At 36.2% G+C, this 13,499-nt stretch overlaps 1 protein-coding gene across 2 annotated transcripts in view; it reads left to right on the top strand.

Annotated features, from left to right (window-relative positions):
* LOC115889468 overlaps positions 1 to 12,984 on the top strand; it is a 46,892-nt gene extending 33,908 nt beyond the window's left edge. For both annotated transcript variants that reach the window (XM_030909454.1, XM_030909455.1), the window contains 4 exons: positions 244 to 397; positions 1,518 to 1,706; positions 10,057 to 10,271; positions 12,715 to 12,984. In XM_030909454.1, the coding sequence (XP_030765314.1) occupies positions 244 to 397; positions 1,518 to 1,706; positions 10,057 to 10,271; positions 12,715 to 12,871 (715 nt within the window). In that variant the 3' untranslated portion in view covers positions 12,872 to 12,984. The remainder of the gene's footprint in view (positions 1 to 243; positions 398 to 1,517; positions 1,707 to 10,056; positions 10,272 to 12,714) is intronic.
* The last annotated feature ends 515 nt before the right edge of the window (positions 12,985 to 13,499 follow it).

Here is a 13,499-nt window from a genome sequence, read left to right as displayed (position 1 = left end):
TACCGAATTTCATTTAAATCGGACGATTTTTTCTAAGCCGTAGGCTACCCTTACCGATTTCCTCTTGTCTGTCAACTCGCGTGTCGTGTCACGGCATCGAAGTTTTACTCCCAGTGCACGTAAAGAAGTTTTACTTCAATAAAATGAGGAAAGCTTATTTGTCATTTTTTAAAATGTTCTATGTTCAGGTCGACAATGCAACACACGGTACAAAAGGATTAATCTTCTGATTCTCTGATTAAGTGAGCCAATCGCTCCACCTGAAACGACCAAATCGAAAATGTTTATGGACTTTTTCAAAAGGAAGCCAAGCAGAGCAGCAATTTGGAGAACACTGCCCCCTCTAGAGTTGGACGAGATGAACTTAAACCAGAAAGCAGAAGCTATAACCGAAAAGGTAATTCACATCACGCAGAAGAGGTTTTTTCCATTAACAAGGGGCCGTCCTCTGCCGGAAACACTGCGATCTGTGAGGCTTATTGATGTGTTTGTCTCCTTTCTATATATGCACCCATTCTCCTATCTCTGTATCCTGCACTAACTTATGCAGGTCCTTGATAGGATGGGAGCATAGTTCCTCCGGTTCTGGCCTAGCTTTTCCAAATAAAAAGTGTTGCTTGCGATCCAGAGCCTTGCAGTAACATATTATGTGCTCCGCTGTTTCAGGATATTTATCGCAGAATCTGCAGCAAAGAGTTCCTTGACAGGTTGAGCTTGTTAAGGTAACACTTGACAGCCATGTGCCCTGTCAAGAGGTCTGTTGTAATCTGCACTTTATTCCTGATAAGCATTAGCAGTTTTTTTGTGGTTTTCGAGCTAGGTCCATAGATAAAGGCCTTGCTGTGCCTGTACCCCTGTCTGTTTCTCCAGTGGACATTCTGCTTTTCCATGATCCAGAGTTTTAGTGCATTACGGGCCATACATTTGGATATTCCCAGTACTGGCCAAGATAGGATGCCGATGATCCTTGCCTAGCTAGCTTATCGGCTTTTCCGTTGTCTTGTATGCCACTGTGGCCTAACACCCAGAATAATTTAATTCTGTTCCTTCGTGTCAGAGCTCCCAGTTCACCTAGACATTCCCAGACGAGTGTTGACGATACCTCTGGGCTCATAAGCCCCCAAGTGCCGCCTGACTGTCTGAGCAAATATTGATGAGCTTACTTGAATAAACTCTTCTGTTTCCAGGTGAAGATTTCTGCCTGGAATACGGTTAAGTATTTATCAAAGCGTTTTTTTATTCAGCGGTCGTTGACCCGTCTGTTTACCAGATTAGTCCGTCCTGAAGGAATGTTGTATCTGTCCACATTCCTCGATCTATTTTGTTCACCACGAATGATTTGTGGTAGTGATAAAGAGGGGTCATTTGGCCCAGTCTCAGAACACGGAATGCAGAAGTTACTTTTACTAAACATATTAGTAATTTAAATTGAAATAGAATATCTATACGTATCATGAAAATACTCAAAATAATGTTACGGAATACCTTTACAATAAAATGTTTTGTTAAATTTACAGATAGCTACAGATTTTATAGAATGGTTAAAAGATTTAGGTGGTGATGAGGAACTATCTCTCACGGTGCAATCTATAATCGACATGTTTGAAATTGGATTTTATGCTGACATTGCTACTTCTTTAAAAGTCCATTTGAGGGAACTAGCATCGGTGCCGCAAAAAGTTGCTGAAGCAAGAAAATTGCCACATGTAAGTATCGACCAATCGCTTATACAAGGTGTCCCAGAAATAAGTACCAGTATTTTAAGGTAGTTAGGTGGTAGATCTGGCCAAAGAAACATATTTTCTCTTTACCATTTTTAAAATAAATTGGCAATAACCAAGTTATTTAACGTTGAAAATTTTTAAAAAATTGCAACATTTTGAGAACCGCCGGCAAAAATCGTAAATTACCCGGATCTCACCGGCCACTGGTGCCACATCGACTAGAAAGACTTAAAAACAACATGTAAAAGTCCACACCACCCAAGAGGTTTTGCAAAAGTGTGTTATTTTTTTTCGGCCACTGGTGCCACATCGACTAGAAAGACTTAAAAACTACATGTAAAATTCCACACCACCCAAGAGGTTTTGCAAAAGTGTGTTATTTTTTAATGGGGTGATCGCCAGTAACCCTACTTCCCACATTCCACAAAATAAATGCAAATCTTAAAAGAAAAGAAAACTTTCCGAACAGTAAAAAGGTGAATCCCGAAAGCAAATTGATATAGTTGCAACGCTTTATTTTTTTTCCAATTTACTATTATTAACACCGCACTTGACACTATGCGTAACAACACTTCCAATGCACGTTAGCAATCATATCGAAATTGACACTAAAGCCTATTAACCCGACTAACTGAAATTTTGGCAAAAATGTTTAAATTTGTTGTATTATTTAAGATACCGAGCAACTCTTCATTTTACTTTATAAAGAAAATGATTGTAACAGATATTTTATTTAGATTAAAGCTGCAAAAATTAGTTTAAAGCGATTTTTATTATCGCCATGTTGGTCACATTGTACCACGATAAGTAACGTTGTCTTTTATTATTAGACAACTATAATGTCAGTCATTATTTTGTATAATGTCGTGTTGTTGTTGAATCTTTGGGATTAATTCTCGTTTTTTGCCGATTTTCGTGTAGTCTTTTTTTTAATTGTAGGTACTTTTAAACACAAACAGAACATCTTTTAAAAACTAAATTTTCGAGTTTTTGTATTACATTTTTTGAAATTGTGCGTTGAAAATATGCCGAAGCATTTAAACAGTCGAAGAGTTTGTAGCTTTTCTGATAAACAATTTAATTAATATAATAAATAATGATAATAAAGGTCCTTTACTGCAGTCAGAGAGGTAAGTTTGATTAGTAAACACATTATAACACTTTCAAAGTTATTTCTACTTATGTTGATTTGTAGCTGCTGCCTTAAATTTAAATATTTCTACTGTGAATATTATTAGTAGATAAATTAATCACTAAAATATTAATTATTAAATTAAAAATTGGCGCCGGGAGGCACGTATAGCCGCCCATACTAAAATATGTTAATATCTCGTAAACTGCGACTTTGACTGATTTTGATGTTATTACAAATTTTGTTAAAAAACATTATTCCTAATCATAACTTGAAAACCGCGTTTCGCTAGCTACTGTAATTTTGGAGTTACGATTTTTTTTAAATTTTTAACCCCCTCCAATACCCTCTTACCAATCCCCCACCCCCACCAAAAACTAATGGCCAGATTTTCAGGTGCCACAGTATTTTTGTGCCAAATTTGGTTAAAATCGGTTCAGCGGTTTTTGAGTTATCGTGTTACAGACGGCAGACAGACAGGCAGACACCATGAAAATATTTTGTATTTAGGTCATTTATGACCCAAATAACTCATTTTGAGTGAAATTAATTTTTTTTTTTGCCGATCCTAATAGCCTACCATACCTATTGGTATGGTCGGCTAAAAATAAGATGTAAAAATTTAAAAATGATATAATAAATATATTGTAAATATATTCTTTCCCAATTTTATCTTAAGATTCATCTTATAAATCCATCACAATCTGGCAGCGCTGTCGCTATCGCCTTTCACTCAAAGTTGGTCACGTGCATTGGAAATTATTTTGCGATTACTTTATCTATTAATCTCAACATCACAAAACTAGCATTTGTAAAATATTATTTAAATTTTTTCACATCATAATAATTTACACAAGTACAACAAAATTTAAGGCGTTCGATCGAACAGATCAGCTGATTGGTGGTTGTCTGGTTGTATAAACATAGATAAATCAATTTTATTTTATACAACCACCGACCGTTCAACTGATAATTGAATTACAAGCAATGAATAACTTGTTTGTTGATTGAAACGATTGAAAATATTTCCTAATGTGGGGAAGAAACAAGCTGTTATAATTGTTAAGATTTATTTTCTCAGTTTATCCAACTGTAAAAAGTATTTAAAACATTGCATGTTTCTCTACACTAATATGAAAAAAAAAATTCGCATATCTTTGTTTAGAAACTTAAAACTATTGTGAATTTAGAAACATGTAAAATGTGGGTAATGTAGGAGGTGGCAACATTGCATTCTCTACGAGATCGTTTCTAGGCACCGTAAACGAATTTCCCGAGAATGAACAGTGGCACTCAAAAGTTTTTCAACATTTTTTGGAACAAGGGTCGAACTATACTACAGTTAAAATAATACATTATTTCTGAGACACCCTATATGACTAAAAACTAGCAGAATTAAAATTTTGCTTTTACGAATTCGCTATTATTAGGTACTTTTAGACGGTCAGTTCAGGTTTGCGTTCAGTTTCAGTTCAGTTCAAAAATAACGACCTATTTAGACAATCAGTTGAGTTTTCACTATTGTCGTGCACAGTGCAAAAGTGCATTGAGTGAGAAGAAGAAAAAGAAGTACTCGTAAATGAAGCAAATACTGGTTCTAAAGACAATATCACTGTCTCATGTAAATTTTATAAATGTACTTCACTTTGAACCTTCTGATTGGTCAAACTATTTATGAACGAATGAGGATGTTTATAGAATTGCTCTATTAGTGACCACAATTATAAAAAACGCAGTGCAACTGTAAGATTTTTGGCAACTGGGAGTTCTTACCAAGGTCTTAAACTTCATACAGTATACAGGGTGGTCCAAACTGTATTCCGGAAACTTCGGCAGCATATTCTCCAGATAAAAATAAGTAAAAAAGTTCATATAAATATATGTCCTAAAATGATTAGTTTCGGAGATACAGGGTGTAGAAATTTCATTTTTATTTCGGTTTTATCCAAATCATTTCTGAAGTAACGTCAATAATTGTATGGAAATTGGTTTCTGGGAGTTTTTTGACATGAGAAATTTGATTTTGATGTCAATATGTCTATTGAATATTTGTAGGGGGCGCGTTAATGTGTTTTAACTGTTTTGAAGAGTAATAATTTTTCGTCCGTACCTGTATAAAACTACTGAGTGAAAAAATATAAATTTTTTGTGACTTTTTACGCAAAGATGTCTCTTGGTAAAAATCGCTACGAGCAACCGTTCTCAAGATATTTAGAATTGAAATAGTCAATACATGTCATAATTGACAAAAAATTCACACGTTGAGAGTAGATTGAAATTTGACTGAAATAATAAATTCGGGAAATTTTTATTCTTTTTAATTAATCATAAATTTTTCTGCACAAAAATGATGATAAAACTGTTTCTGTTGAACTCATAGTTGAACTTTTGGCACAAAAACATTTCAAATTTTCTATTGCAATTTTTTTTTCTATTGACTAAGAGTGGGTCCCATGGGACCCTCCACTGCGGTCGCGAGGGCCTATTGTGGCTCAGTTTCTACAAGCTCTAATATACAAGAGCGTCAAAGTTCACCCTCAAAACCCAGCCTCTTAATATAGGCCGTTATGTCTGAGGGCGATATGTCTCCTAGGTCTGATAGGTCTAGCATGGGTTTGCCAAACATCTCAAACCTGGTCCTGCCCCCAGCGGGGCAGGTACACATAACGTGCTTCATTGTTTCGTCATCTTCCATACAGAGTCGGCATTCGGCGTCTTCCACCAGTCCCATCCTCTGTAGGTGAGATCTCAGCCGGCAGTGGCCCGTGTACACTGCAGTGAGCGTACGCGCTCCAATCCTACCGGCCTTTAGGAGTTCTCCTGTTCTATGTTTGGATGGCCTGCTAGGATTTTCTTGGCATGTTCCTAACCCATTCACAGAGCCTGTCTCTTGCGAGATTTTTAGGAACGCTAAGTGTCGGTTGTGGGCCCACGAATGGCGAGCCTGCACCAATTTTGGCGAGGGAATCAGCACGTTCATTTCCCTCTAGGCCGACGCGACATGTCCCGGTATCCATATTAGCGACACTTTGTTCCTATCTCCCAGTATATTGAGTAGTTTCTTACAATGAAGAATCGTTATAGACGTGCTTTTCGTTGCCTCAAGTACTTTCAGCGCGGCTTGACTATCCGAAAATACGCATATTGTTTTCTCGGTGTATTGCTGTTCTACCAGCAGTTGCACACAGGTTTCAATAGCATATAGCTCAGCTTGGAAAATCGTGGTGTGTTTTCCAAGACTGTGGTAGATCTGTCTTTGGATTGCTGCAGTAAATTCCTGCGCCAGATCCTTTATCGTTTTTGGATCCGTCCGTGTACAGTACGTCTGCTGGATCTGTGTCTATGAAAGGAATGCGGACAAAAAACATTTAAATAAACAGCAATATATTTTATACGTCGACTTGACGAGTACGTCACCGCAAATCGCTCCGCCCACTTATTTTATTGGCTACTTGCAAATTTGTCGAATTTTTATTGATGGAACGCGTCCTCTAATTTTTTACGAAAAATATCGAGAGAATATCGTTTCCCCACTCACGGATACGCCGTAGCTACAAAACGGACAGACGTACTGTACCAACACATTTCCGCATGTAGTAAACCGTTTCCCGGCTTATCCCACTCGTCCCTATTCGGAAACAGGACGTTGTAGGTGCGCGTCAAGAGTTGGACTAGTGGTGTGAGATCCGAGACCATTCCCAGAATCTCATCCGACTGTAGTTCTTCTACTAGCCGGTTTTGTATGAACATGATTGTTCCTTGGCTTCCTCGTGCTATATTTAGAAACCTATATGTAGCCCATCTCGCCTCTCTTTCCAAAAGAATTTGAAGAGGAGGTAGGTCGAGTAGGGTTTCCATAGCTTTTGACGGCGTGGAATGGAAGGCACCAGTCACCGCTAAGCATGCTTGTCGTTGTAGTTTCGACAATTTATTCTTTACCGTTGTTTGGTTGGCTTTCTGCCACCAGGCAACTGCACCATACGTGATAATAGGTCTGATGGCCGTCACGTATAGCCAGTACATATTTTTGGGGTTTAATCCCCAGTTTCTACCACAAATTCAGCGGCATGCCCATAGAGCATAGCAAACCTTTTTTGATGTTTTTTCCAGATGAGAGGTCCAGCTAAGTTTTTTGTCCAGGTTTAATCCTAGATACTTGACCTCCTCCGCAAACGGAATTGTCTCACCAAGAAGAATGGGCGGTTTCAGTTTGTCTGTTTTCCTTCTTCTGGTGAATGGTATGATCACGGTTTTCTGTGGGTTTACACTTAATTGTTCCAGTATGCACCAGCCGTGAATTGCATCTAGGACTTCCTGTATTTTTGAGGAGATGTCCTCCTCTTTGTGTCCTTTTACTAGGATTACCAGGTCGTCCGCATATGCTTGTGCTTCAACCTCGTATGCATCGATGATTTCTTGATCGATGATTGATCTTGAACTCTTACAAATATTATATAATATAAAAAATTATAAATAATTACAAAATAGCTATTTATGTAACAAGTTGCGAAATGAATATGTTTTAAGCTTTGGTTTTAAGCACGGGACGCAAAATTGTCGAAAGGCGAAAGCCGAGTTGGACAATGCTTCGAGTGCTTAAAACACTCTTTAATTTCATACAAGATTTGTTGTGAAAGCGGACAATTTGAGATTTTCAGGCTATTATTATTATTTATTTTTAAACATTTTTTAAAATGTTCTGGTAATCGGTTTCTAAGGCATTGTTTATGCATTGTTTAATGACAGTTAATGACAAAGTTCTATCAGGTTCAAACGTCCCCGTATTTCCTACAAAGTTTTGTGAAAAAATCAGTGATAATGACGAGTTTTTGGATATTCAACAAGCTGCTGAAACTGCGCTATCCACGTTAGTGCCCGAGAAGTCGAAAAACTTATATGAGACCACCTACAACAACTTTGAGGGTAACGGCCCAGCTACGTCGAAACACCGGTTCCCATAATCAGGTCGTCCGCTAACAGGGTCCACAGAAGAGGAGAGAGAACTCCTCTGCCCGGAACAAACCTAACGGACTCACCACTGAGCGAGGTCGTTGCTAGTCGATTTTTGAGCATTTGCTCAATCCATTCAGTTATGGTTGCTTCGACTCCTCGTGCTTTCACAGCGCCTAGGAGTGATTGAGGGGTAACATTGTTGAATGCTCCCTCAATATCTAAGAATATCCCTACCGCAATTTCTTTGCGATCAAAGGTACCCTTCATTTCCCCTACCAAATTGTTGAGGGTCACTTCTGTTGATTTTCCCTGTTGATAAGCATATTAATTAAATTGTAAGAATCCTCCCCCTAATATGTCCATTCAATATCTTCTCCAGAGTTTTCAGCAGAAATGATGTAAGGCTTATTTTTCGATATGAGCCAGGTTGTAGGTTTTGTTTCCCCACTTTCGGTATGTATATCACCTTTGCTCTCGTCCAGTCAGCTGGCAGGTGTGACTATGCCAGACTTGCCCTAAAAATTCTTAATAAGCGAGGGACGATAATGTTCTCAGCATTCTGCAATAAGGCCAGAAACGCCCCGTCCTCTCCTGGAGATTTAAATGGGGTCGACACTTTCGATCGTCCCTTTAGTCTCCTTATAGGTGATTACTTTCTTCGCTATCTCCCAATCCTCTTTTTTGGGCCGATTTTTACGACGCATGAGTAACGGAGGGGGGGGAGCTCTTCATCACCTAGTATCAAGCAGCCTGGGAAGTGTTTTTGGGCCAAAATCTCTAGCGTTTCTTTCCTGGACTCTGTGAAATTACCGTCGGGGCGCTGTATCGTCCCTAGCTCATTCACTGGTTCTTTTGTATTTCAGTTTAGTTAACTATTTAGTCAACATGTTTAATTTAGGTCCATGATGACAGGTATTGATAATTCCGATTCCAAATATCTCGAGAGCCATTACTAGTAGATATTTTTACCAAGAGGCCTTTTTTACGTAAAAAAACGTCGTAAATGTATATTTTTTACTCAATAATTTTATACAAGGTACGGCCGTAAGGTTATTACTCTTCAAACAAGTTAAAAAATATGTAGGTGGCGCCCTCTACAAGTAGGAGTCATATTGACATCAAAATCAAATTTCTCATGCAAAAAACTACCAGACACTAATTTTCCTCCAAATATTAACGTTACTTCATAAATTATCTGGAAAAAATCGAAATAAAAATGAAATTTCTACACCCTGTATCTCCAAAACTAAGCATTTTAGGACATACATTTATAGAAACTTTTTTACTGATTTTTATCTGCAGAATATACTGCAGATAAAAGTAAATAAGTTTCCGGAATACAGTTCGGACCACCCTGTATATCAGCTCCTTTTTTCGAGATTTTCAATATAGAGTGCCATGGGTGTGTTAAAAACATTAATGTTTAATCAAGGAGCCTTGGAAAAATAGTTTAGATCGTCTAATGTTTTTCGTGTCTTGTTCTAGCCGGTCAGAAGATGCCCAAATCGTATTTTTAATCATAATATCTCATTTTTTCAAATAAAACGAGGGTAGCTCATTAGCATATTTTTACGAATAATTTGGTACCACACAGTTGGTATTTCGAGTCAAATTATCGTTATGATCCGCATGTTAGAATTTCAAATAAACCGTATGAGAAAATGTCAAAAGTTGACATATATTGATATGTCATTCTATGCAGAGTGTCATTTTCTATCGAACTAAGTAAAAAAAATACCGGGGATGCCATTTAAAAATCAAAAGTTGTAGTCATTTCCGGTGAAACAGGAAGTGACCAAAAACAATGGAATACGTCAATCGTTCCTAATTTATGTCATATACTATCATACCAAGTCTCGTTTTTTTATCTGAAAAAAATAAAAAAGTTATAGGGGTGAGCCACTTTTGAGATGCACCCGGTATGTCTTATTATGCTACTGCGAAAACTGATACCTAAACTGACATGTTTTTTTATACATCATTTTAACTGATACAAAAACTTTGAATATTCACCGAGTCAGGGCTCCATTTCAGCCTCAGTTTTTTATCATTTTTCAGTCATGTTTTTGTGTTTCGACATACGATAACTGACAACTGAACTGAAACTGCACGGTAACCTGTACTGACCGTCTAAAAGTACCTTTAAAAAATCATTAGCACGATGGGCATTTACAAAAATATTTAGGAATTCATTCAGTTGAACAATAAATTATTCTGCAATCAAAACCCTGTTTTCGATATTTTCAGAAAGCCAAACGAGCTGTTCTCCATCAAGAAATTACAAACGACTTAAGGGCTAGCAAAAAGAAAACAGTTTACGCCGCCTTTGGTAGACGACTGCCATCGGAACTACAGACTCGTCCGCAGGCTGAAAATTACTTTAAGAAATGGATGAGTTGTGATAGAGTGCCGGAGAATTTGTCTAGTATGGCAACTGTATGGCAAGGCATTACGCACTTAAAGTAAGTATAAACATTATTATAAAATTGTCCAGGGTGTCCCAATATTCAGTGGATATAGAACTACTACTTATTTTTGGAACCAAATTAAGTTCATTGGAGACAATTTACCTCAAAGGCGCTTCGTTTGTCCGTTAAAGGGCATCAAACTTAAAAAAAAAAACATTTTTTACGATATTTTAAGAACCGATATTCCGATTTAAATGAGATTTGGGGTGCATATGTTTTACTAGGGCTTCAACATTTCACGTTCACAAAAACAAGAAAAAATACGGGAAGGGAGAAAACTATACTCTGTTTTTTTTCTCGGGTAAGATTTCGACAGACGATGACAGGAAAAAGCCGATGACATCTATACCAATCCATTTATTTAACTAATAAAAGTTTTTCATATTTTTTAAGTTAACTATGGATTAGTTTATACCGGGTGCGTCTCAAAAGTGGCTCACCCCTATAACTTTTTTTATTTTTTCAGATAAAACAATGAGATTTGGTATGTTAGTATATGATAAAAATTAGGATTGATTGACGTATGCAATTGTTTTCGGTCACTTCCGGTTTCACCGGAAATGACTACCACTTTTGATTTTTAAATGGCATCCTCGGTATTTTTTTACTTTATTCGATAGAAAATGACACTCTGAATAGAACGACATATCATACCTATGTCAACTTTTGACATTTTCACATATGGTTTATTGGTGAAGCTCACACTTTAGAGTTAAAAACTCTTTTGATTTTGAAAAGTCTCCTTTTGTTGCGTCTAATCTCAACATATCAAAACTATTATATTATTAATTTTTTCTTCTATTCGGCTATTTTAGGTCTAATATACTATGCAGGAAGTTGCTTGAGCTTGAAACACGGTTTGAAAGCAGGAAATCTTTTTTATATCTTTTTTTGGTATGTGGTGTTTTTTTTAATGAACCCTTGCTTGTTATGTATTAACACATACTGTAATTGTTTTTGATGATTGGATTTTTTCAATTTTATACAGTTTTTTTCACAATATTTTGAAGTAATCACTTGTCACTCAAATTTTAAATATATTAATTTTCTGCTATGCGTTCCAATTATACCAACTTATTTCTTTGTAAAATAAAATACTTTGAAAATAAAATGACAGACACATCTATCACTGTGAAGGATATTGTCGCTGGACAGACTATACCTCCATCACTACATAAATTTTAGTAGAAATGTCTATATCTCTGTGGCGGATTCATCTCTTCAAACAATTCTTACGGGTATTGTGCTACTGTAAGAAAACTTACAAAATAAAATAGTTATTTTTTGTAAACACTGCTGCGTTAATCCAACGTAGACAAATTTGTCAGCAGTGGTTTACTATAAGTAATTTTGTAATTTAGTCACCCTGTATAATGGCCAGAACTTTAACCGTTAAAATTATAAAAAAATGTATCATATTTCGTCAAAATAAAAACACTAAATCACCACAATACACCAAAACACTTTTATTTTTACACTGGACGCGCGTTTCGCTAACCATGTTAGCATCATCAGCAGATGATTATAAACTAAAGTACAATCTACAAGTTGAGCGTTTATATACTCGCTCAGTGGGCACCGAGTGGGCGTGGCAAAATCTAGCCAACCGAGTCAGAGCCCACTGAGCGTAACAGTTAGATTTCCGCCACTAGAGTAGTAGGAACAAAGAACTTGAAGGAATTGGACCGTTGTCTCTGTTCATACTATCTTTACATTTACTAATTCTGATGCTTTCATATGCGTCTAATTGCTTGTAATTTGAGACTTGTTTAATTAATTTTAATTTATTAAGATCTATACAATGTTCTTTATCAACAATATGTTCGGCAACGCAAGATTTATCCAGTCTACCATATCTTATCTGAGCTAAATGTTCTTTAAATCTAGTTAATATTGATCTTCTAGTTTACCCAACATATTTCTGATTACAATCTTTACAAGAAATTTCATAAATACCCGGCCTTTCCAGTGGTGGTGTTTTATCCTTTAGATTACCTAATAATTGTTTTGTAATTTATTATTAGCACTATACACAAGTTTATAATTGACATTCTTAAAAATTGCTTTTAGACCACGGGATAACTCTCTATCAAACGGTATCGAAAAATATTTAGACGTATCTTTCTCCACTTAAAAAGTCGAATTTTCAGAAATCATTAACCTATACCTACGTTTTCTAATTAATTTATCAACTAGTGAAGGAGAATATCCATTACACTCAGCTACATTCCTAATGTAATCTCTTTCTATTTCATATATTTCGTTGGAAAGTGGGAAACTAAGTAATCTATGAACTAACATGGTTAGCGAAACGCGCGTCCAGTGTAAAAGTAAAAGTGTTTTGGTGTATTGTGGTGATTTAGTGTTTTTATTTTGCTGTGTAACGCCAAAGGTTCCAACCCTCAACTGTAATCATATTTCGTATTTTTATTTCTAGGTCGACGAGGGCATATTGCGAATATTTAATAGAAAGACCCGACATTAAACCTCCGAAGTATTTGCTCGATTGCGGTATGCTGAATCCGAAAAATCTTCAGGACGCAAGTATAAATGATTCGGATTATTCAGTAGGTGGTATATTTCCGGACGAGTGAAAGTTTAGGGCTATTTTTATGTGTATCATTTAGAAATCTCGAATACTATGTATCAAATTAAGAACAGGTTTAAACCTTCTCAATAACAGTGAAATATAGTCATTATATTAGTCTGTGTTTAGTTTTGTTACTTTGTTCTCAATGAAACATAGCGTTTCTCTAGCTAATTATATTTTGGTTTTACTGATCGAACATCGAACTATTTTAAAACCTCACCACCTCTTTTTATATCACCCTGTAACGTGATTATATCAACTATAGTTCATATCAAATAAACTTTTAGTCACGTGATTAAGCTTGACCGGCCCAATGTTGCCCACTCTTACATATTTTCTTTTAATCAAAATATTTACAAAAATAAATTAATTATAAATAATATAAAGGGTGAGTTTTCTACGATGTTCTCTATGGGTATCTCGGAAACTACTCGAGATAGAGTCGGTTAAATGGGGAAAGAATTGCAGTTTTGTGGAGTCATAAATATGCGCCTTTCAGATTTTTGAAAAAGTTCATGGCTTATTAGATATTTCTAAAAAAACAAATTTCGGCTATTTTAAAAATTGTTCCTAATTCCATTATAAGCTATTTTAGACAAAAAGTTTTCAGATCCTTAATGAGATTGTGTCCT

Source organism: Sitophilus oryzae, unplaced genomic scaffold (genome assembly GCF_002938485.1).
Source record: "Sitophilus oryzae breed Bouriz unplaced genomic scaffold, Soryzae_2.0 scaffold_815_pilon_pilon, whole genome shotgun sequence".
Classification (NCBI taxonomy): Eukaryota; Metazoa; Arthropoda; class Insecta; order Coleoptera; family Curculionidae; genus Sitophilus; species Sitophilus oryzae.
Note: the sequence above shows the minus strand (reverse complement) of the source record. Positions and strands in the feature narration are given on the sequence as shown.